Source organism: Eutrigla gurnardus (assembly GCF_963514095.1).
Source record: "Eutrigla gurnardus genome assembly, chromosome: 17".
In the NCBI taxonomy this organism is placed as follows: Eukaryota; Metazoa; Chordata; class Actinopteri; order Perciformes; family Triglidae; genus Eutrigla; species Eutrigla gurnardus.
The window spans coordinates 24,067,025-24,091,408 of record NC_139928.1 but is presented as its reverse complement, the minus strand read 5'-3'; the positions used below and the strand labels follow the sequence as shown (position 1 = coordinate 24,091,408).

The 24,384-nt window shown below is 45.1% G+C and overlaps 3 protein-coding genes and 1 long non-coding RNA gene across 5 annotated transcripts; all 4 read left to right on the top strand.

Annotated features, from left to right (window-relative positions):
• The first annotated feature begins 1,299 nt into the window (after positions 1–1,299).
• LOC311027601 (saxitoxin and tetrodotoxin-binding protein 1-like) lies at positions 1,300–3,807 on the top strand. Its single transcript, XM_084031691.1, has 6 exons — positions 1,300–1,455; positions 2,769–2,914; positions 2,984–3,063; positions 3,174–3,299; positions 3,407–3,541; positions 3,644–3,807. The coding sequence occupies exons 1-6, from the start codon at positions 1,333–1,335 to the stop codon at positions 3,718–3,720; spliced, it is 687 nt and encodes a 228-aa protein (XP_083887817.1). The 5' UTR covers positions 1,300–1,332; the 3' UTR covers positions 3,721–3,807.
• A 1,077-nt stretch (positions 3,808–4,884) lies between these two features.
• psmb4 (proteasome 20S subunit beta 4) lies at positions 4,885–10,131 on the top strand. The gene is made up of 8 exons (XM_084031687.1): positions 4,885–5,034; positions 6,347–6,473; positions 7,176–7,255; positions 7,914–8,060; positions 8,468–8,549; positions 9,005–9,121; positions 9,209–9,297; positions 10,011–10,131. The coding sequence occupies exons 1-8, from the start codon at positions 4,913–4,915 to the stop codon at positions 10,021–10,023; spliced, it is 777 nt and encodes a 258-aa protein (XP_083887813.1). The 5' UTR covers positions 4,885–4,912; the 3' UTR covers positions 10,024–10,131.
• rfx5 (regulatory factor X, 5) lies at positions 7,277–21,675 on the top strand. Of its 2 annotated transcripts, XM_084031667.1 has the most exons (11): positions 7,277–7,399; positions 12,971–13,408; positions 13,490–13,647; positions 13,994–14,027; positions 14,153–14,235; positions 14,326–14,457; positions 14,546–14,662; positions 15,250–15,328; positions 15,408–15,689; positions 15,768–15,887; positions 18,931–21,675. In XM_084031667.1, the coding sequence occupies exons 3-11, from the start codon at positions 13,526–13,528 to the stop codon at positions 20,068–20,070; spliced, it is 2,109 nt and encodes a 702-aa protein (XP_083887793.1). In that variant the 5' UTR covers positions 7,277–7,399; positions 12,971–13,408; positions 13,490–13,525; the 3' UTR covers positions 20,071–21,675. The 2 variants fall into 2 exon arrangements, with proteins under 2 accessions (XP_083887793.1, XP_083887792.1); XM_084031666.1 differs by lacking the exons at positions 7,277–7,399; positions 12,971–13,408 and adding an exon at positions 12,033–12,071 and having other exon boundaries at positions 14,153–14,457.
• Positions 21,676–22,203: 528 nt separating this feature from the next.
• On the top strand, positions 22,204–24,335 carry LOC311027607. Its single transcript, XR_014598615.1, has 2 exons — positions 22,204–22,687; positions 22,744–24,335. It is a non-coding gene; the product is annotated as an uncharacterized lncRNA (long non-coding RNA).
• The last annotated feature ends 49 nt before the right edge of the window (positions 24,336–24,384 follow it).

Below are 24,384 nucleotides of genomic sequence, written 5' to 3'. Positions count from 1 at the left end.
AGGGCGGAAGAGGAGCAGGAGACGTCCGCTCAGGTCGACCTCTCAGGAGAAAGAGGAAGATTCCCAGTTGGTCTGCTCAGGAGGAGGGAGTTGAACAATCACAATGGGTAGGTTTCACTGAGGTGACCAGGCAGATGGGGGAGGGGGGAAGACCCGCTGTGGAGGTGCGTAGCTGTGTTTTCTCACAGAGGACGCTCCAACCTCAATGCTCAGAAACAATCAATCTGCATCCATGAACCTCAAGGTCCCAACACCCGACTCATGGAGACCGACAACCTTCACATTCACATTTAGGGTCCTCAATGAACCTGCAGGGCTTTGGACTATGGAGGGAAGCAGTAGAACCCGGAGAGAACCCACGCTGACACGGGGAGAACATGCAAACTCCACACAGAAGGACCCCTGAACAGGGTCTGGAACCCGGGCCCCTGTGAGGTCACAGTGCGGCCCACCACACCTAACTGACTCTGTGGCAACGTTCTAATTCCTATCCCCCAAAGCATGATGGGAGCTGTAGTTACAAGAAATAGACCATGATGAACTACAGGACAAACATCAACGGCAGACTAATTCCCTGAATATTAACGTATTACCACGTATTGCTTGTCCACCGCAGACGGATCAATACTCTCGTCACTCCACCTGAACTACATTCTGAGCCTGTGTTCATGGTGGGAGGTCTGTTAACGCCCGGACCCTAAACCAGCAAAAAAACAAACAAACCGCCTCGTAGAACCACATAGAACCAGACTCCACGTCGCCGTTGTAACCCGTTAGGATCGGTCCTCTCTTAAACACTTCACATGCATACAAATATCCATAATCATTATTATCACTGACCCAGTTGCTGTTCAAACATCTGGACTCCTGAAATACAGACTTATCATCTGCACATCACTGAAGCAGTGAAACAGGCATTGATAAAGAACAAAGAGTGTGCAGTTTGAATACAAATGAAGAATCTGGTTAATGCGTGTTGCGTTCAGGGACATCGGTATGAAACAATGCTGTTATGTTATGTTAAAATATGCAAATGAGGCGTGATTGTGTCATATACGTGTTGATTTTCATTTCCAGAACAGTAATGTGAACGTGGAGGGTTCTCCAGACCAACGGGATGAAGATGAAGATGAAGGTTTTTGGCGTTTCTCCTCCTCAAACAGAAACCAGCGACCTTGTCTCCTTCTACACACAAACAGACCCATAGTGAATCACGGACTCATCCCACTCTGAGCACACACACACTTTGGACCGGCTCAGGGTCCCGCTGAGTCCTGTCGGGCCTTATAAGCCGCCCTGCTGCCCTCCTCTCACTCGTCTCATCGTGTCAGGATGTGTGTTGTGAAGAGAGCCGTGATGCTGCTGATGCTGCTGGCGCCGAGCTTCGAGGCCGCCATGCAGGTCCAGGAGGACTGCGAGGATCTGAAGAAGGTGGAGACGTCAGACCTGCACAAGGTGAGTGTGATCCTGATCCATTCTGGAGTCCAGATGGGGTTCCTGTCGTCCCGGGTGAGTTTATTTCAGAGGAGGTTTCATTATCTCGGTTTCAATCCACAGAAACCTTCACTTATTTACAGATTTAACATCATGATATGTTAAGAAGACCAACAGAACTGGGAAGATGTAATTAAATACAAAAACATCTGCCTGGTCTACAAAATTGTGCAACACACTGTTCCTCCTCCTCTTAACTCATAACCCAAGTAACCCCAGCAGTCAGGTGACCAGCAGCAGCACACGAGGCGACCTTCTGATCCCATTGAGGAAAAGCACATTTGGTCAGCTATCATTCTCTGTTACAGCCATGCAAACCTGGAATTCAGTACAACCATCTCTCTCTCTCTCTCTATATATATATATATATATATATATATAGATAGATAGATAAACTTACACATACATTCTCCACCTTTACAACTCACCTGAACACATGGCTGTCCGTTAGCTACAACTGCACACATTCATCCTGTGTTTGATGTGACATCATCACTGATGCTGCCCCTCCATCTTTGTTGCCTGTCTGCATGTTATGTCTTATATGTACATGTTATGTATTATATATACATGTTATGTCTTATATGTTCATGTTATGTATTATATATACATGTTATGTCTTATATGTACATGTTATGTCTTATATGTACATGTTATGTCTTATATGTACATGTTATGTCTTATATGTACATGTTATGTCTTATATGTACATGATATGTATTATATATACATGTTATGTATTATATATACATGTTATGTCTTATATGTACATGTTATGTCTTATATGTACATGTTATGTATTATATGTACATGTTATGTCTTATATGTACATGTTATGTATTATATATACATGTTATGTCTTATATGTACATGTTATGTCTTATATGTACATGTTATGTCTTATATGTACATGTTATGTATTATATGTACATGTTATGTATTATATATACATGTTATGTATTATATGTACATGTTATGTCTTATATGTACATGTTATGTCTTATATGTACATGTTATGTCTTATATATACATGTTATGTCTTATATGTGCCTTCAGTGTTGCTGCAGTGACTACAGTTCATTTAAGGGGACTGTTCACCAAATTAACAATAAACTAATAAACTAAACAGAACCAGAGTCAGATTGATGTAAACATATCTTCAGACAGCATTTCATGACGAAAAGTTATTTCATCAATATCACTGGTTTCTGGTCGTGTCCGTCTTGGGTTTTATAACAAATAAACAGCTCAGTCGGATTCCCCTTCTCCTGCAGGTTTTCGGGCACTGGGTTCTGGACTGGACTGTCGCTGACTATAAAGAAGGCTTGGACCTGCTGCCAAACCTGACCAGCAACTGGATCCATTTCCAGCTCCTCAGCGACAACCAGACCTTCGTCTTCGACGAGAGGAACATGATCAGGTCGGTGTCCTCGTTGTCACAAACTAACGTCAGATAAAAGCTTGTCAAACCGATTTGTGTCGTTTTCAGTGGCAACCATTGTGTTCGCTTCGTCATCAACATGACGACAGCCGGATCTGACAACCACACACTGCACAACATTGCAGGCAGTGAGTTACACACACACACACACACACACACAAACACACACACACACACACATAAATACTCAAGTACAGATAGATGTTGTTGTTGTTGACGACTGTGTGTCGTGTGTCAGTGATGGAGAACGACGGAGTCATCAGTCCGTACAACAACTCCGGTCACCTGGACTTCTACGAGAGCTGCTCCGACTGTCTGATCGGCCTCTACGAAGAATCGCAGGGCCGGTTCCTGATGAACTACAGTAAACTCCCCACCCACACACACACACACACACACACACACATTCATGTTACCATCATTGGGTCACAAACTGTAAACTGAAAGGAATGATGCATCATTGTGTTTCAGAGAGGGAGGGGCATCATCTTCATCGTGACGCTGAGCAGTTGAGAGCAGGCCACAGTCGTTACGAGAAAATGGCGGCATGTCTGGGTTTCCATGCAGACCATGTCGAACATGCCTTCGTGTACGATGGGGCTGCGGGTCAGTTCTCCTCACGCATCATCCTCACGCACATCATCTAAGATGATCTCACATGAGATCAGTGAGACTTATAACGCCATTCATCCTCTCGTCTCCTCACAGATCTTTGTCCTGAGGTTCCTCATGCAGAGAACGAGGCTGCGACCTCGAGTCCTCCTGAACCAACGGCAGCGTCCTGAGTGAAGATGGTGAACAAACACAGAATCATCTGTTATCAGATATGTTGTTCACCAATAAAATACAATCAAATACTAAAACCTAGACGCGTTTGTGTTTTCAAGTTATTTTATGTGTGTATGATGGGATATGTGTAGATGAAAAGGATGCTGAAATAACTCCATCATGGTGGTGATCAGTAAAAAGTGCTGAGTCATGCTTTGTTAAGTCATATTATAGTATATTATATTGTAGTATATTATATTGTATTATGTCATATCATATTATATTATATTATATCATATCATATCATATCATTTCATATTATTTTATATTATATTATATTATATTATATTATATTATATTTTATCATATCATATTATAGTATATTATATTATAGTATTCTATATTATAGTCGGGAGGAGACCCCGAGGAAGACCCAGGACACGCTGGAGTGACTATGTCACCCGGCTGGCCTGGGAATGCCTTGGGGTCCTCTGTCTGGGCGTCCCTGCTCAGGCAGCTGCCTGGGCGTCCCTGCTCAGGCAGCTGCCCCCGCGACCCGGTCCCGGATAAGCGGAAGAAAATGGATGGATATTATAGTATCTTATATTATATCATATTGTATTATATTATATTATATTATATTATATTATGTCATATCATATTATATTATATTATATCATATCATTTCATATTATTTTATATTATATTATATTATATTATATTATATTATATTATATTATATCATATTGTATTATATTATATTATATTATATTATGTCATATCATATCATATTATATTATATCATATCATATCATATCATTTCATTTCATATTATTTTATATTATATTATATTATATTATATTATATTATATCATATTGTATTATATTATATTATATTATGTCATATCATATTATATTATATTATATCATATCATATCATATCATATCATATCATTTCATATTATTTTATATTATATTATATTATATTATATTATATTATATTATATTATATTATATTATATTATATTATATCATATTGTATTATATTGATGCTGGAGGAATGAAAATTATGTCAATGATACTTTGAACTGATTTAATTGTGAAAAACGGTATTCATCCAATCAGCAGGCGGCGCTACGGCGCTGCGCCGTGACGTCGGACCGCTATGAAGAAAACGCGATGTCGTCACTTCCTGCAGTAATTTCCAACATGGAGTCGAGCGGCTTGAAGCTGAGTTTCTGGGAGAACGGACCAAAGCCCGGGCAGTATTACTCCTTTCCAGGCAGCGGCGGCGGGCTGGGGACATCATGCGGACCGGTCAGACACACGCTGTGAGTGGGCCGCTGCGGCGGAACCGGGGCGGGGAGCCGGGCCTGTCGGTTTCGGTTTAGCGCTCCGCCGCCGCAGTGCTGCATCATCATGGAGAACGGGGAGCTTAGCCGGTGCTAAGCTAACTGCAAGTTTACGTCCCTTGTGACGCGTTTACAGCTCAGTTCAGAGATGTATACATTAACGTAACTAACGTAAAGTATACATGAGAATCTACATTAATATAAAGCCGGAAACGTCGTAGTGTTGTTCGTGTTCTCTCTGATTTGCTGACTAACTGTTAGCTGCGTTAGCTAGCCACCGACAGCTAACGCGACAGGAAACACTGATTTACTTTAATTTACAAATTTGCAGTAAAACAACAGTAACGTTTTTAAAATACGGAGTCGTGACTATTAAAACACGTTATATAAGAAAACAATATCACGTATGAAGGTCTGATACCTGGTCTTACCTGATACCTGGTCTGATACCTGGTCTTACCTGATACCTGGTCTGATACCTGGTCTTACCTGATACCTGGTCTGATACCTGGTCTTACCTGATATCTGGTCTGATACCTGGTCTTACCTGATACCTGGTCTGATACCTGGTCTTACCTGATATCTGGTCTGATACCTGGTCTGATACCTGGTCTGATACCTGGTCTGATACCTGGTCTTACCTGATACCTGGTCTGATACCTGGTCTTACCTGATACCTGGTCTGATACCTGGTCTTACCTGATACCTGGTCTTACCTGATACCTGGTCTTACCTGATACCTGGTCTGATACCTGGTCTTACCTGATACCTGGTCTGATACCTGGTCTTACCTGATATCTGGTCTGATACCTGGTCTTACCTGATACCTGGTCTGATACCTGGTCTTACCTGATACCTGGTCTGATACCTGGTCTTACCTGATACCTGGTCTGATACCTGGTCTTACCTGATATCTGGTCTGATACCTGGTCTTACCTGATACCTGGTCTTGCCTGATACCTGGTCTGATATCTGGTCTTACCTGATACCTGGTCTGATACCTGGTCTTACCTGATACCTGGTCTGATACCTGGTCTTACCTGATACCTGGTCTTGCCTGATACCTGGTCTGATATCTGGTCTTACCTGATACCTGGTCTGATATCTGGTCTTACCTGATACCTGGTCTGATACTGATACTAACAAACGTCCTGTCTGTCTCCCCGCGGTAACAAACGTCCTGTCTGTCTGTACCCACAGTAACAAACGTCCTGTCTGTCTGTACCCACAGTAACAAACGTCCTGTCTGTCTCCCCGCGGTAACAAACGTCCTGTCTGTCTGTACCCACAGTAACCCCATGGTCACCGGGACGTCGGTGCTCGGCGTGAAGTTCACCGGCGGCGTGATCATCGCGGCGGACATGTTGGGCTCCTACGGCTCTCTGGCTCGCTTCAGGAACATTTCACGCATCATGAAGGTGACGGTTGCTGCTGCACGCAGACAGACGGGTTGTTGATGATGTCATGGGGATGATGCTGATTAAAGGGCCAGCGTGCAGCGTTCAGGGGGTTCTATGGGTTCTATAGAGAGAGAGTCTGCCGGGTCGACCTCCGTGTTTCAACGGGAGCCCAGAAGGGTCAAACCTGACTGTGGCTCCAGAGAGAGCTGGCTTACATAGACGGTTTCTAGAGAGGCAAAACCTGCACACTTTAAGAAAGTAGTTCCAGTCCCACACGGGACCATATTAAAAACGCCAAAATTCTGATAATCATCAAAATACTTTTAACACTGTACAAGTGGAACTAAAACATCCTGGAATTTACATTTGGTTAATAAACCAGATATTTGAATTGCTTCATAGATAAAACACAGAATTTCTTCATGGAGAATAATCTTCATCTGCCTGCATTAATTAATCATACTTCATAAATTCATCTTTCTAGTCGGTGGAAGTCGGGAATGTGATGATTGACTTCGATCAGATCTTCAACAGGGGGTCCAGGACCCCTAGGGGGTCCACAGCGTTACTGCAGGGGGTCCAGGACCCTTAGGGGGTCCACAGCGTTACTGCAGGGGGTCCAGGACCTTTAGGGGGTCCACAGCGTTACTGCAGGGGGTCCCTGAAATGATTTGATCTCTATTCTGGAAGTGAAGAGTTGTTGGTGTGTTTGTGTTTCAGGTGAACGACAACACCATCCTGGGAGCGTCGGGAGACTACGCCGACTACCAGTACCTCAAACAGATCATCGGTCAGATGGTGTAAGCTTCCGCCGGGTCCACCTGGTGATGACATCATCATGGTCGTTGCTGCTCTGTCTTCAGTAGCCATTCTAGCTACAGGGTTCATACGGGTGCTGGAAGTCCTTGAAAACACTTTAGTGTGGTGTTTCCAAGGTTTGCAAAGTGCTTGGATGTAGAATAAAGGTCTATAAATGTGTGTTGTATGTGATGACATCTATGATAGAACAGAGAAAAGAAGATCTCCATATCTGAGGGACTGAAAACAGCATTTCCTGACATTTCTTTATGAAAAATGACTTTTGATGATGAACAGATGATGAAAATAGTTGGTGATTATATTTCTGTGGATCTGTTAGTGGAATTAGTTTTCCTTTCATTTGTGGTCCTTCTGTAAAAAGCTGTCTCCAAACATCATGTTGGTTGTTTAGAGGACAATAACATCTCATTTAATGTGATCAACAAGTGACATAATAAGTAGACTGAATACTGACCATTGGATTGGTACAAATATGGAGTTTACCACAGCTGGAAGGGGCTTGTGTATCCGTTCAGTCCTCCAGCAGGGGTGGGGTAGGGTAGGGTTGCTATGGAAACGGGGTGAGTTAGGAGCAGCGGGGTAGATTGAGCCACTAGCCTGCAGGTGGAGCTGCTCGGTGCTAACTGTGTTCTGTTCCAGCATCGATGAGGAGCTGCTGGGCGACGGACACAGCTACAGTCCCAAGGCGGTCCACTCCTGGCTGACCCGGGTCATGTACAACCGCCGCAGCAAGATGAACCCGCTGTGGAACACCGTGGTCATCGGAGGCTTCTACAACGGGGAGAGGTGAGCACCACTTCCTGTTCTGCTTCACGGCTGTGTCGCTCCGGACCTCCTCCTGGATCTGCTTTTAAAAAGCTTCATCTTTTGCAACATTCTGCACTAATTGTAAATATAATTATATCATGGTGGGGGGGGGTCATTGTTTTTTATTTTAGTTTTTTGGGTAATTGTTTTATTTAATTATTGGTTTATTTTTATGTTTTATGATTCTTTTTTAAATGTTATTTGTTCTTGACTGCAGTCCTTGTTTTGTTGTCGTTTATCGTCGCACTGAAGTCCTTGTTTGTGAAAACATACTAATGAACTCCTTTCTGATTCTGTTAATTATTAATCTTACATTACTTTGGGGGATTTTATTTCCGATATATTTCTGGTGAATTAATTTGTTGGGCCTTCTTGCCTGCCTCTAGTTTCCTGGGTTACGTGGACAAGCTGGGCGTGGCCTATGAGGCGCCCACGGTGGCCACTGGCTTCGGAGCGTACCTGGCTCAGGTGAGTCGTGACCGTCGGAACAGAATATCTGTGTAGAGTCATCAATAAACAGTTTCAATGATCTGATGGTGATCATTATTACAGTGTCACTGAGCTGAGGTCAGCTGATGACTTTAATAATTCATCATCTAGAAGCTGATTGGCCGTCATCGTGCTTCACTTTACTAGACTCAGGGTTGGCACGGGTGCTGGAAATCCTTGAAAACACTTGAATTTTAGTGGCGTTTTCAAGGATTGAAAGTGCTTTGATGTAGAATAAAGTGCTTAAATTGTGTATAGTTGATTTATTTTCAGTTTTTTCACTCGTTATTTGACTTTCTATGTTCGTCTCTACTTATTTCTGCTGCTACATCAACTAACCTCTAAATGACGTGGTTATGTTGATTTGACCTGTGAACTCTGTGTGTGTCTGTGTGTGCGTGCGTGTGTGTGTGTGTGTGTGTGTGTGTGTGCAGCCGCTGATGAGGGAGGTGGTGGAGAACAAAGTGGAGCTCTCCAAGCAGGAGGCGCGGGAGCTGGTGGAGCGCTGCCTCAAAGTGCTGTACTACCGAGACGCTCGCTCCTACAACCGGGTCGGTCCACGTCGGGTTCACGGTCACCGTCTCCTCCGTCTCCACGGCAACTGACGTGATGCTTGTGTTTTTGTTGTTTCATTTTAGCACGAGATCGCCATCGTGACGGAGGAGGGCGTGGAGATCATCGGCCCGCTGTCTTCTGAAACCAACTGGGACATCGCTCACATGGTCAGGTAGGGTCAAAGGTCACATCTCGAAACAGCTGGAGGGATTGAAACCGGCATCCTTTAGGGGTTTATGAAATCTGTTTCATTTTTTCCCATATTCTGTTAACTGTTTTACTTCATTCTGTTTGACAATTTAATTTAATATTTTTTTTCCATCAGATTTTCTAATCTAATCAATCAAAATTCAATAAATCAATAAGAAAATATGAGAAATGTATTGAAGAAATATTCAAGTTCCTTGTCATTCGGAGACCATGCAAATGTGCATGAATATGTGTGTGCAATCATTCACAGCGGAGTTTAATACACAATAATTCAAATAGTGTGCGTTAGGTTGAACTGGTCGCTGGCGACGTCGCATGTCGGGGGTTTACAGCTGAAACGGTGCTCCTGGTGAATGTTGCTACGGCAACGGTCTTGTTTTCTTTTTCCTTGAGGTTTTTTAAAACGGACGACATTGTTTTGAAAGGGTGGCAGTGAAACTTTCTAATAGACGAACCTTCCGCCTCGATAAAGGTGAACAAAACATGGACGGGTGAGCGCTGTAATTCACCGTTGCTGTTGAAACGTAGCAGGCGTGTGGGGCCAGGTTGCCACGGCGACACTGAAGTTGCGTAGTCAAAAGGTTACACTCTGGAAGCTGGTTTCTAAAGTTTTTACCTGAAGTTTCTTCTGGAGATCATGGAGTCATAATTAATGATTGTTCTGTTCCTCTGCAGCGGGTTTGAATGAAGACGACGAAGCTTCGCCGCATCAATAACTGCAACTCATCTTTCTAGCTGTTTTTCTGATGTTCATTGTAACTTTTGTATAATGGAAAATAAAATGTGATGAATCAAAGTGTCTTGTTCTATTTGTGTTTGTCGGCAACATGTGAAAACAAGCTATAAATCCCAAACTCACTTTTTCTCAGGAAAACATTCACATCGCTGCCCAGTAAATGTCACATGACACCGGACGCTGCGATTCACAGGGTTTTACTTGCACATGAACGTCTCTTGGTCAAAGTCAAGTTTGACAAAGTCTTTAATTATCAACATTTAATTAATTTTTTAATAAATTTGTGTTTAACTGCAGTCCACTATGCCTTGTTTGTCGGTCAAATAAGGTTTAATTATTAATCTATAAATATAAATAATTGGCTACATGGTCACAATTAATCCATAAAATAATAAAGCAACAAAAATCAATATCCCAGCCAATTGGATCTCATGTTCTTGAGGGAACTTTTGATAAATGTTTCTCATTTTTAATAATTATATATATATGTATATGCTTTTATATACATATTTATGTATATATAGATTTAACCCTCATGGCCTCCTCGGGCATTTTTCTCCATTTTTCCCTGATTTGTGTTTTTGATTTGGTGATAATTTTGGCTGTGTTACAGCTTGTGGCATGAATTTTTGCAAGAACTCTTGTTTTTAGTTATTTCTTTTATACTGTATTGACACATTTTTGCACGCACTCGACCCCCTCGTGGTGAAAACAGCCACGCACTTACAAACTGCTAAAAATCATCATACATCACTATTTTTTTCTACTTTTTTTTTCATAAATCTCTTCAACTTCCACCTTGCTCAAAACAACCAAACATTCAATCATTTTCAGAATTTTAACCCTATAAATACCAGTTTGAGTTTTTTTAATTTTTTAACGCAAAAAAATTCCATATAATAAATAGGAGGTGGGTGGGGTTTTGGTGGGAATTAGAGGCTTGTATATGTCAAAGATTAGCAATGGAATTGATTTGATTGCATTTGTATTTTTTCTCTGGTAACTGGCAAAAATACAATTTCATGCATCGGCCTACAATGGGAAAATGGTTGGATATGGTGAAATACAGTAAAAATGTCAAATATCACTACTTTTGTTCATAAGGAAAAGCTAACATACCAGAATGCATGGTTTTATACTGCAATGCCAGTGAGATTAAAAAATGTGGGGCGTTTTTTGCCACGAGGGTGTCCAGAGGGAGTATCTGGTACTACAGAAAAAATACTAATGCAATCAAATCAATTTTGTTGCTAATCTTTGACATATCCAAGCCTCTAATTCTCACCAAAGCCCCATCTACCTCCTAAGGAAAATAACACATTTTTTGTTAAAAACTGAAAATACTCAAATTCTCATTTATAGGGAAAATTATTGAATGTTTGGTAGTTTTGAGCAAGGTGGAAGTTGTTGAAGAGATTTATGAAAAAAAAATAGAAAAAAATATTGATGTATGATGATTTTATAGCAGTTTGTAAGTGCATGGCTTTTTTCGCCGAGTGCGTAGTAAATTTGAGGAGGGCATGAGGGTTAAACATACATGCACGTGTGTATGTTTATATATAGTTTGTATGTAATATATCATGTATATATATTTAGATATATAATGTATGTATATGTTATATATATATATATATATATATACACATATTGATAATATATATATATATTAATGGTCATGTTCAGTATGCATTTTAAAAATGTTTTTTAAGTACTTTCGCTTTCAGTGTCTGAACAGGCGGCTGTTGCTACGCAGATATTGCGAGATAAATCCATCTGTCTTGTAACTGGGCAGACCAGGAAACGCTCGTCCAATCAGAATAAACTCTGTCAGAAAAATAATTCCGCTCGAGCAATGGCAGTCCAGCGGCTTTTGGTATCCGGGTGGATTTGTGACGGCCGACCAATCGGAATAGACGCTGGCTTTGTAGTCAGGCAGACATAACAAAGTCGTCCAATCACAAAAAAATCTGAAAGGGGATTTTTGCTGTATCTTGGCTCAGGTACTTTCTTTTTCTTTTTTAAAATAAATACTGAAATGGGACTCACCGAACCGGTCCTACGTTAATAACAGAATCAATAAACTATTGTGGGGAATCATTTTGAAATCACAAATGACGCGTTAAAACACGTTTGAGGGCTGTTTCAGTGCTTGCTGGCTAATAGCTCTCTGATAGCAACCAGCTAGGTTAGTTAGCCGGTTAGCAACGGGATGCTAAGCTAGTAGCTACGCGGAGGGGGGCGACGCGGCAAACTATTACGACTTTAATGCGCGGGAAGCGGGTTTTCTCGGGTTTTCCGACGATCTTGAGCCCGTTTGCGTTAAAACCCAGCGCGCGTTTTAAAAGGCGTCGCCGCCTCGGCCAAGCTAACGCGGGGAGGCGTCTGTGGTGTCCCGCTAGCCAGTTAGCTCGGCAGTAACATGTTGGGTCCCTGTGTGTGTGTGTGTGTGTGTGTGTGTGTGATAGTAAATTGTAGACACATGACCACCGGCTCTCCGCGCGCTGTAAACACGGCAGTCTGACATGACGCTGGGGGGGGGGGGGGGCTGTCACATCGCGGCCGCAGACACGTTCACATCCCCGGCTAGCAGTATGCTGCTGTCCAGCCGGAGGTGGGCTCCGTCCCGCGGGAAACCTGCCTCCCGCTCCGGTGGGGGGACGAACGTTTACCTGACAGCCGGCGTGTGTGTGTCAGCGGCCGGCCGCCGGAGGGCCGCGTCTCCCCGGCTGCAATCTGAGCTTTTTAAACGTGTGTGAGGGTGAAACTGAGTGTGCTGCAGTTGCAGGAGACAGGTTACCCGTCTGTCTGTCTGTCACGTGGCAGCAGCATTAATCAGGGTTCATAGGGGTGCTGAAAATCCTTGAAAACACTTGAATTTTAGTTTTCAATGTTTGAAAAGTGCTTGGATTTAGACTAAAGGTCTTGAAATGTGTGTTGTATGTGATGACATCTATGATAGAACAGAGAAAAGAAGATCTCCATATCTGAGGGACTGAAAACAGCATTTCCTGACATTTCTTTATGAAAAATGACTTTTGATGATGAACAGATGATGAAAATAGTTGGTGATTATATTTCTGTGGATCTGTTAGTGGAATTAGTTTTCCTTTCATTTGTGGTCCTTCTGTAAAAAGCTGTCTCCAAACATCATGTTGGTTGTTTAGAGGACAATAACATCTCATTTAATGTGATGAACAAGTGACATAATAAGTAGACTGAATACTGACCATTGGATTGGTACAAATATGGAGTTTACCACAGCTGGAAGGGGCTGGAAAAGCATGGAAATGCACCTTGAAATGCTTGGAAAGTGCTTGAATTTGACTTTGGAGAAGAAGTAGGAACCCTGATTATTTTTAACTACATTGTTATAAACATTCCGTTAACATCTAGTACTAACCCCCCCTTCCCCCCTCAGATGGTGGTCCTGCTCTGCTCCGGTTAGTTGGTCCAGATGTCGGAGGACCAGGGCCTCCAGCGGGCCGAAGCCTCCCAGCGGGGAGACGGCGGTCTGGACGCGGGGGAGGGCAACACAGAGCCCAGCATGCTGCTACAGAAACTCAACAGCAACATCTCGTAAGTCCACTGAAACATGCTTTTAGAGATTAATATGTTAATATTAGATGAATATATGATATTATATGGAGTTCATCAGCACCAGTTCAGGCGGAGTGTGGTACTGCAGCAGGGAGAGCGGTTCCTGTCCTGCTTTATTCTGCTTCAAGCTTCATAGGTTGACTCCATCCTTGTCGTTAGCTATGCTAGCTAAGTCCTGGACCTGGACTCAAACAGTCCTCTTGTGGATCCGTTCAGTCCAGCTCTTAGTAAAACGTGTTTCTAGTAGTGTTGCTACGGAAACGGGGTTAGGGGTTAGTTTAATAGCGCCTCACTGTGGATGACTGCTGTGTTCTCTGTCTTGCAGTAAGAGTGTTCAGACCAAAGTGGACCAGATCCTGGTAAGTTCACAGTGAAGCTTTAGACCGGCATGACTCAGCAGGTTATTTAGTCACATGACTGAGCAGGTTATTTAGTAACATTGACCTCGGAGCTCAGGTGTGATCTCTTCTCTTCTGATTGGCAGCAAGACGTCCAGCGTTTCTCCGACAACGACAAGCTGTACCTGTACCTCCAGCTGCCCTCTGGACCCAGCTCAGGAGACAAGAGGTCAGACCTGCTGCTGCGTCAGCTCATGACAGGAATACTGAAGTGTGTGTCCTGCTCACTGTGTGTGTTTGTGTGTGTGTGTGTGTGTAGTGGCGGCGGCGGCGGTGACTCCAGTTCGTTCAACACAGCCGATCAGCTTCACACCTGTAACTGGATCCGCAGTCACCTGGAGGAGCATTCAGACACCTGCCTGCCCAAACAGGACGTCTACGAGACGTACAAGTCAGGAACCGACCGCAGATTAAAACCCCCCGAGGTCAGCCAGTGGGTCACGTGATGCCTGACTGTCTTCCTGTCTGTGTCCTTCCAGGAGATACTGTGAGAACCTGCAGCATCGACCTCTGAGCGCCGCCAACTTTGGGAAGATCATCAGAGACATCTTCCCCAACATCAAGGCCCGGCGACTCGGCGGCAGAGGACAGTCCAAATATCCTTTCACCTGCTCAGAGACGAGGCTGAGACAATGACGAGGACGAGACAATGATGAGACGACACAATGAGTCTCATCATTGTCTAACTCGATGAGTTAGATGATCCAGATCCAGTAAGGGTGCTTGGTGCTCAGGGTGCCCCTCTGCTGCTTGTGTTCATCAGATCCACTCGTCGCTCCTCCACAGTCCAAATATGGTCATTGCAAAAATTCCAAGATGGCAAACGCCAAAAGGCTTCAAAACTGTAGTCCACAAGCCAATGTGTGACGTTACCATGACAACGTCCACTTCTCACATAGGTGAACGGGACCTGGTTCAGATGTCGTGTCCGCTAGTTGACGACAAGAGACAAATACTAGTTTTAACCCGTTTGAATTGTTATTACACGTACAATGTCAGTTTACAGGACCGGAGGGGACAGGGTTTAGCTCAGAACTAGAGGAGTAACAGACACAAACATAGAGGCTGTTAAAGTGAGGAGGTAAAGTGACGGCACAATAACAATCCATGTTATTAAATAACCTGCTGAGTCATGCCTCTGGTCCAGGTTGCAGTGTGATTCCTTAACCTGCCCGGCTCATACGTACTGTTACAGCGGCATCAGGAGGAAGACGGTGCTCAACATGCCGCTGCTGCCCAACCTGGACCTGAAGAACGACCCGGTACATCCACGCACTCAGCCTGCTGATGCCACGCCGCCGCCAGAACCCGCATCTAACCCCTCTTCTCCTCCCCGTCCAGGCTGAGCTGACGGAGCTGGTCCAGACCTACAAACAGGAAGTGACAGAGGCAGCGTGCGAGCTGATCTGCGACTGGGCGCAGAAGATCCTGAAGCGTTCATTCGACACGGTGGTGGAGATAGCCCGCTACCTGATCCAGGAGCACATCGTCAACCCGCGCTGCAGCCAGGCGGAGCTGGTGACCTCGGCCGCCCTCGCAGGAGGTCCGGCCAAAGCCCACAAGGTCATCAAGAAAACGCCTGTCATCTCTAAGGCGGAGAGCGACGGCACCACCGACCACAAGGTGACCACAGGTGTTTCTGTTCATTGATCACTTCCAGATGTTTCTCACTGCCGCTCACTGCTACCTGTCTGTCTGCAGAAGGAACTCGGAGACGCCTCCTCCTCGTCTTCACTGAGGCCGCCGTCCGGGGACAAGTCGTCTGCAGCCAAGCCTTCCTCCCTGGACACTCCACCCTCGTCCTCCTCCCTGCGTCCCGCGGTACGTCCATTTATTTAGTAACATGCCTGAGCAGGTTATTTAGTAACATGACGGAGCAGGTTATTAAGTAACATGACGGAGCAGGTTATTAAGTAACATGACGGAGCAGGTTATTAAGTAACATGACGGAGCAGGTTATTTAGTAACATGACGGAGCAGGTTATTAAGTAACATGACGGAGCAGGTTATTTAGTAACATGACGGAGCAGGTTATTAAGTAACATGACGGAGCAGGTTATTTAGTAACATGACGGAGCAGGTTATTTAGTAACATGACTGAGCAGGTTATTTAGTAACATGACGGAGCAGGTTATTTAGTAACATGACGGAGCAGGTTATTAAGTAACATGACGGAGCAGGTTATTTAGTAACATGACGGAGCAGGTTATTAAGTAACATGACGGAGCAGGTTATTTAGTAACATGACGGAGCAGGTTATTTAGTAACATGACGGAGCAGGTTATTTAGTAACATGACGGAGCAGGTTATTAAGTAACATGACGGAGCAGGTTATTAAGTAACATGACGGAGCAGGTTATTTAGTAACATGACGGAGCAGGTTATTAAGTAACATGACGGAGCAGGTTATTTAGTAACATGACGGAGCAGGTTATTTAGTAACATGACGGAGCAGGTTATTAAGTAACATGACGGAGCAGGTTATTTAGTAACATGACTGAGCAGGTTATTTAGTAACATGACGGAGCAGGTTATTTAGTAACATGACAGAGAAGGTTATTTAGTAACATGACGGAGCAGGTTATTTAGTAACATGACGGAGCAGGTTATTAAGTAACATGACGGAGCAGGTTATTTAGTAACATGACGGAGCAGGTTATTAAGTAACATGACGGAGCAGGTTATTTAGTAACATGACGGAGCAGGTTATTTAGTAACATGACGGAGCAGGTTATTTAGTAACATGACGGAGCAGGTTATTAAGTAACATGACGGAGCAGGTTATTAAGTAACATGACTGAGCAGGTTATTTAGTAACATGACGGAGCAGGTTATTTAGTAACATGACGGAGCAGGTTATTTAGTAACATGACGGAACAGGTTATTAAGTAACATGACGGAGAAGGTTATTAAGTAACATGACTGAGCAGGTTATTAAGTAACATGACGGAGCAGGTTATTAAGTAACATGACGGAGCAGGTTATTTAGTAACATGACGGAGCAGGTTATTTAGTAACATGACGGAGCAGGTTATTAAGTAACATGACGGAGCAGGTTATTTAGGCTACGTTCACACCGCAGTTACAAGTGACCTGAATCTGATTTTTTCGCTCATATGTGACCCATATCTGATTTGCTTTTGACAATGTGAACAGCACAAGTCGCATTGAATCTGACATTTTCTAATCAGATTCAGGCCACATTTAAATGTGGTACTGAATCGGATACGTATCGGATTTTTTTGAATGCGACCGCAGTCTGAACAGCCAGGTCGCATTTAATGCGACTTTGACGTCATTCTGACCCGCGCTGCACTGTTTTGTAAATGAATGACAAATAAAGTTGATTGAAAAGCGGGCGGGAGCCAAAACAAACATGGAGGACAGCAGCGAAGCAATCACCCGCTCACAAATTTGCCGGCTGCCGCCACACACTGTTTTTAGCATGAAGCCATACAGTCCCACGTTACCGGTTGCCGTTGCCATGTTCGCTTCCGTAAACACCGCTGTGACGTGATGTCATCAATGATCAACTGCGCATGCGGGTCACTTCAGGAGCGTGAGCTGTTCACACAGCAATCCGTAGACAGGCCGCATTTAAAGAGGTAATGTGAACAGCCAAACAAAAAATCGGATTTGAGCCATAAATCGGAATTGTGCATTAAGACCTGCGGTGTGAACGTAGCCTTAGTAACATGACGGAGCAGGTTATTAAGTAACATGACGGAGCAGGTTATTAAGTAACATGACGGAGCAGGTTATTAAGTAACATGACGGAGCAGGTTATTAAGTAACATGACGGAGCAGGTTATTTAGTAACATGACGGAGCAGGTTATTAAGTAACATGACGGAGCAGGTTATTTAGTAACATGACTGAGCAGGTTATTTAGTAACATGACGGAGCAGGTTATTTAGTAACATGACGGAGCAGGTTATTTAGTAACATGACTGAGCAGGTTATTAAGTAACATGACGGAGCAGGTTATTTAGTAACATGACTGAGCAGGTTATTTAGTAACATGACGGAGCAGGTTATTTAGTAACATGACTGAGCAGGTTATTTAGTAACATGACTGAGCAGGTTATTTAGTAACATGACGGAGCAGGTTATTTAGTAACATGACGGAGCAGGTTATTTAGTAACATGACTGAGCAGGTTATTTAGTAACATGACGGAGCAGGTTATTTAGTAACATGACGGAGCAGGTTATTTAGTAACATGACTGAGCAGGTTATTAAGTAACATGACGGAGCAGGTTATTTAGTAACATGACGGAGCAGGTTATTTAGTCACATGACGGAGCAGGTTATTTAGTAACATGACGGAGCAGGTTATTTAGTAACATGACTGAGCAGGTTATTAAGTAACATGACGGAGCAGGTTATTAAGTAACATGACTGAGCAGGTTATTAAGTAACATGACGGAGCAGGTTATTTAGTAACATGACGGAGCAGGTTATTAAGTAACATGACGGAGCAGGTTATTTAGTAACATGACGGAGAAGGTTATTTAGTAACATGACGGAGCAGGTTATTTAGTAACATGACGGAGCAGGTTATTAAGTAACATGACGGAGCAGGTTATTTAGTAACATGACGGAGCAGGTTATTAAGTAACATGACGGAGCAGGTTATTAAGTAACATGACGGAGCAGGTTATTAAGTAACATGACAGAGAAGGTTATTTAGTAACATGACAGAGAAGGTTATTTAGTAACATGACGGAGCAGGTTATTAAGTAACATGACGGAGCAGGTTATTTAGTAACATGACGGAGCAGGTTATTAAGTAACATGACGGAGCAGGTTATTAAGTAACATGACAGAGAAGGTTATTTAGTAACATGACTGGTTGTGATGCAGGTGGAGGCCTTCATGAAGCAGTTACCCAGAATCCTCCCTCGGAGCTCCATCCCTGATAAGACCCAGCTTTCGGTCCGCTCCTCTCCGCCATCGCTGGCTCCCAAAGATGGTGTCGTCTCTGGGGTTGGGGGGGCTTCTGGACCCGGGGGCCCAGCTGCCGGCAGCGGTGGTGGAGTGAAGGTTATCGCCATGGCGACGCTGCCCCAGCAGCAGGGCGGGCCGGTCCCAGTGATGATCCTGCCTCAGGGCTGTCTGTCGTACGAGCGGGAAAAGGTCGCCCCGCTGCCGCCGCCGCCTCCTCAGCAGCAGCAGCACGGCCCTGCAGCCCCCACCTCGGTGGTCCAGAAAGCACGGGGGAATGCCAGCAAACGCCCGCTGGAGGTGGTGACACCAGGCGGCGTTGTGGGCGTGTCTGGCGGCCCTGCTGCTCCCCCGGTGAAACGAAAACGTGGACGACCGAGGAAACCGCGGCCCGAGGACGCCCTGCCTCCGCCTCCTCCTGCTGCTCTTTCCCCCAAGCCTCCCCCTCCGGCGCCTTCCTCACACCCGCCCATCATCACCTCCCTGACCGGCGGCGTCATCCAGAAAGCCACTTCCTCCTCCTCCTCCTCCTCACAGCCGGTGCTGGAGCTGGTCATCCAGGAGCAACCAGGGCTGGTTCTGAGTCCACTGCCGGCGGGGTCAGACCCGGGTCACCGGCTGATGGAGCACCGTGGTGTGGTGGTGCAGTGTCAGCCGGGCGGCGCCGTGGAACCGGACCGCCATGGCAGGCCGCTGCTGCTGTTCCAGAGTCCAGCGAACCCCAGCTGGGAGCTGGCGGCCTCGGGACGGACCCCGATGGTGGAGGTGATCCAGAAAGCTCCGAGGCCGAGCAACAACAACAGCAGCGCTGCTCCTCCACCTGCAGCACACCTCCACCCTCCTCTTCCTCTGCCCACGCTGCACGAGGAGCGGGGGGAGGTGGAGATAACGTTGACGCCGGTGGAGCTGCACCTCAACCCACCGCCGTCTTCCACCTCTTCTTCTGCTGCTCCTGCCTCCTCTTCCTCCGTCTCCTCAGTCAGCGTGGTGAAGGTGGAGGAGGAGGAGGAGGAGGTGGCAGGGGGCAGCAGCAGCTCCTCAAACAGAGAGGGACACTAGCTCTCCTTTCTTCCTCCTCCTCTTTTTAATCACTCAGCTTTTACCTCACCAGCGACAAAGCGTCGCCCCCCTCCTCACCTCTCTTCTTCCTTATTGGTGGAAATCCCAGATTGGCGACAGCAGAGAGCCAATCAGGGATAAATGAAGCCGAGACCTTCAACTCACTGCCCTTTCATCTGCTCTCATTGCACTTACCAGTTCACTGGATGTCCGTCCGTCTGTATGTCGACAGGTAGAGCGCCTCCTTGGGTGGCCGCGCCTCCTCAAGTCAAACCTCTTCCTCGCCTCCTGGTCACCCTCCCCTATCCAGACTTCTGGTTCATAGATCAGTCGATTTATATGAAAAAAAGGAAGAAATAAAGAAGCAGCGCATGGTGAACAGGAAGGAGGTGTGTGGTGAACAGGAAGGAGGTGTGTGGTGAGCAGGAAGGAGGTGTGTGGTGAACAGGAAGGAGGTGCGTGATGAGCAGGAAGGAGGAGAGGACGAATCAGAAGGTACTACGGGTCAGAGCCTTGTGAAGGTTCTTTGTGCCGCCTCGATTCACCGCCACGTCATGAAAATGATTTTAAGGATGCAATATTTTTTTAAGGTGTTTTTCAAACCTTCGACTGAGAGTCTGAATCGAGTTCTTCTGTTCTAAACAGCTTTGTTGTGTTTGTGTCGCTTATCCTTCTGATCTGTGTGTGTGTGTGTGTGTGTGTGTGTGTGTGTGTGTGTGTGTGACCTTCAGGTCGTTTAAAGGGACTACAGTAATGATCTTTTGACTGTTAAACCTATACCTGTTGCATGATGGGAAAGTGAGTTTTCAGCTCTTAGCCTCGCTCGCAGCACCGATGCTGTCGATGTGTTTGAAGTGCCAAAACTTCCTCTCGAAGGTCTCGGACGCCTTCGGCCCGTTTCACATGCAACCGGAACGGACGAAAAGTTTCTCGTCATTCTGAATGTTGACAAGTATTTATGTCACGTTCTGCTTCAAGCTTGCACAGATTTAGTTTTACCGTTCGGATGATAATAATGATATAAGTTGAGCAACCAGCAACGCTAGCTGTGTAAAGTTGCCGTTGCTGGTTCAGAGCAATGGAACTAAACACGACGTTTAAAGCAACATTTCACTTGATGGGCGACAGGAAGCACTTCTGGACTTGTTGGACTTGACTCTAGACTTGTTGGCCCTGACTCTGGACTTGTTGGCCCTGACTCTGGACTTGTTGGACTTGACTCTCGACTTGTTGGCCCTGACTCTGGACTTGTTGGACTTGACTCTGGACTTGTTGGCCCTGACTCTGGACTTGTTGGACTTGACTCTGGACTTGTTGGCCCTGACTCTGGACTTGTTGACCCTGACTCTGGACTTGTTGGACTTGACTCTGGACTTGTTGACCCTGACTCTGGACTTGTTGGACTTGACTCTCGACTTGTTGGCCCTGACTCTGGACTTGTTGGACTTGACTCTCGACTTGTTGGCCCTGACTCTGGACTTGTTGGACTTGACTCTCGACTTGTTGGCCCTGACTCTGGACTTGTTGGACTTGACTCTGGAATTGTTGGCCCTGACTCTGGACTTGTTGGACTTGACTCTCGACTTGTTGGCCCTGACTCTAGACTTGTTGACCCTGACTCTGGACTTGTTGGCCCTGACTCTGGACTTGTTGACCCTGACTCTGGACTTGTTGGCCCTGACTCTGGACTTGTTGACCCTGACTCTGGACTTGTTGGACTTGACTCTCGACTTGTTGGCCCTGACTCTAGACTTGTTGACCCTGACTCTGGACTTGTTGGACTTGACTCTCGACTTGTTGGCCCTGACTCTGGACTTGTTGGACTTGACTCTGGACTTGTTGGCCCTGACTCTGGACTTGTTGGCCCTGACTCTGGACTTGTTGGACTTGACTCTGGACTTGTTGGCCCTGACTCTGGACTTGTTGGACTTGACTCTGGACTTGTTGGCCCTGACTCTGGACTTGTTGACCCTGACTCTGGACTTGTTGGACTTGACTCTGGACTTGTTGACCCTGACTCTGGACTTGTTGGACTTGACTCTCGACTTGTTGGCCCTGACTCTGGACTTGTTGACCCTGACTCTGGACTTGTTGGACTTGACTCTGGACTTGTTGACCCTGACTCTGGACTTGTTGACCCTGACTCTGGACTTGTTGGACTTGACTCTCGACTTGTTGGCCCTGACTCTGGACTTGTTGTCCCTGACTCTGGACTTGTTGTACTTGACTCTAGACTTGTTGGCCCTGACTCTGGACTTGTTGGACTTGACTCTGGACTTGTTGGCCCTGACTCTGGACTTGTTGACCCTGACTCTGGACTTGTTGGACTTGACTCTGGACTTGTTGGACTTGACTCTGGACTTGTTGGCCCTGACTCTGGACTTGGCACGGTCTTACCAATCGTCGTCCAACAAGTTGTGAGGTGCGATGAGATCTCAATCAAAGTGAAGTGAAGCTTCGAGTGTCCTGTTGCGAATCTAGATCGGATGTAAAAGGTTCCCTCTGCAGGACCTACTGGGCTAAACTGGTTTAGCTGGAGATCTGACAGGAGTTCAAGTAATGGTTCAGTGTAAGTCAGTGATTGGAGGAGGCCTCAGTTTGGACCAACTGATTCAAGGTTTGGAAAGGGACTTGAAGTCCAGCAGCTTTGTTGGCATTTGCATCCCAAATCAGTTTCAAGTATTTTTCAAGTAAATGAACGGCATGGAAACCCCAGTTTGGCCCAGTTTTACTGTTTAACCGGGTCAACGTTTAACCGGGTCAACTGGGCCCCAGGATACAAACCTGGACCCAGAGGATCCATTCTGGGAAGGGGGGTCATGGAAAGTCAAAGATGCAACTGGACTCGGGAAGTTCAGCTGCACGGTGAAAAGAAGTTTGTGAAATACAGTACATTTGCGATTAGAGGTAGAAGTCCAGTTCTGAGAGGAATCTGAGAACTGGTTCAGATCCAGTCAGTGAAGGCAGTAGAAGTCCAGCTTGGTCCAGTTCAGACCTGCACAGGGAACCTGGGTTTGAAGGTGGAGGGGGTCGAGAGAATCTTTCACTGTGGAGCCTTGTCGCTCAAAAAAACAGAAACGGGTTAGATCATCAAAGATTTAAAGGATCGGGATTCGGGTAGCGGTGCGTTGACCTCGACGGATCAGACTCAATGACACGGCGTCCTCTGATGTCACTTCCTGTATCTGTCGGTGGCATGGAAGGGACTCACTCACTGATTTGATTGTTGTAACTGTTTGATCTCCGTGAAGTTACATTCATGATTCGAGTGTCGTTCTTTCACTTTCAGGCGTTTTCATTCTGAGCTCTTAGACCACATGCAGGTTCAGCTGAGGTACCCGGGTCGTCCAGGTCCTGAGACCTCCAAGGTCTTTTTTTTTTTTTCATGAAACTTTTTTTGAAAGCACTTAAAGACGCTTGAAGGTGAAGTAGACAATTCATGAGACGAGAGGTCTGTGTGACCGAGCTGCTCCGGGTCAACGCCTGCAGTTAATGTGATGACGAAGAAGATGGTGATGAAGATGTTAATGATGAAGATGATGGTTATAATGATGATGATGATGGTGAACTCCCAGTCTAACCTGAAGTAGCCCAGTTTCCTGTCAGAGACCCACTCCAATTCTCCTTTTCAAGACAGATTTTGTGGCGTTTGGTTTCAGCTCGTGGAACTCTGGGTAACGGAGTCCTCACAGAGGAGAGCCTGACATCTCTGACATCAAACAGCAACATTTAAAAGCTTCACGCTGCCATTTTCTTTCCAAACTCGAGAATGTCCATGGAGTTGACGTCTTTCAGATGGTTGTACAGCTTGTTGATGTGCAGATTTTATTATTATTATTATTGTTCCTGTTGCTATGAAGATCTTTTTAAAAGTATCTTTGCTTCCTGCATGGTTTTCCTGTGACTGTTCTGTCTGTTTTTGAATATTTTTTTAACTTTCAACATTTGTTTTTGTTTCCCTGTAATCAGCTGGCTTTGTGTTGTTGTTGTTTGTTTTGCACTTTACTCTTTTAAATTAAATATCGAAGGTCGGTCCAAAACAAAATGAATTTCCCCTCCGTTGGCCCTTTTGGTTTGGAAGCCACGATAATCAGTGAAATGCACCTTTACTTAACTTCCGCCCGCGTTGTTTTCACGGGCCTGTTTTGTTTGTTTGTTGTTTGTTGTTTGTTGTGAAGAGAAACAAAAGATGGCGGAGGACAGAAGCAGAACATTAATGTGAATCTATTTTCCTACGCTGACTGGAATAAAGGAAGTGACGTTCATTGGCGGGAAACGGAGTCGCTTTATCACAAATCTTTACTTTCAGTTTGA

Bases quoted from the DNA above. Each gene is read 5' to 3' on its own strand.
- psmb4 (XM_084031687.1), top strand. From the start codon at position 4,913: ATGGAGTCGAGCGGCTTGAAGCTGAGTTTCTGGGAGAACGGACCAAAG. The intron at 6,474-7,175 runs GTGACGGTTGCT...TTTGTGTTTCAG, and splicing joins ACATTTCACGCATCATGAAG to GTGAACGACAACACCATCCT. The intron at 9,122-9,208 runs GTCGGTCCACGT...GTTTCATTTTAG, and splicing joins ACGCTCGCTCCTACAACCGG to CACGAGATCGCCATCGTGAC.
- LOC311027601 (XM_084031691.1), top strand. From the start codon at position 1,333: ATGTGTGTTGTGAAGAGAGCCGTGATGCTGCTGATGCTGCTGGCGCCG. The intron at 2,915-2,983 runs GTCGGTGTCCTC...TGTCGTTTTCAG, and splicing joins GACGAGAGGAACATGATCAG to TGGCAACCATTGTGTTCGCT. The intron at 3,300-3,406 runs GTAAACTCCCCA...ATTGTGTTTCAG, and splicing joins CCGGTTCCTGATGAACTACA to AGAGGGAGGGGCATCATCTT.
- rfx5 (XM_084031666.1), top strand. From the start codon at position 13,526: ATGTCGGAGGACCAGGGCCTCCAGCGGGCCGAAGCCTCCCAGCGGGGA. The intron at 14,458-14,545 runs GTCAGGAACCGA...GTGTCCTTCCAG, and splicing joins GACGTCTACGAGACGTACAA to GAGATACTGTGAGAACCTGC. The intron at 15,888-18,930 runs GTACGTCCATTT...GTTGTGATGCAG, and splicing joins CCTCCTCCCTGCGTCCCGCG to GTGGAGGCCTTCATGAAGCA.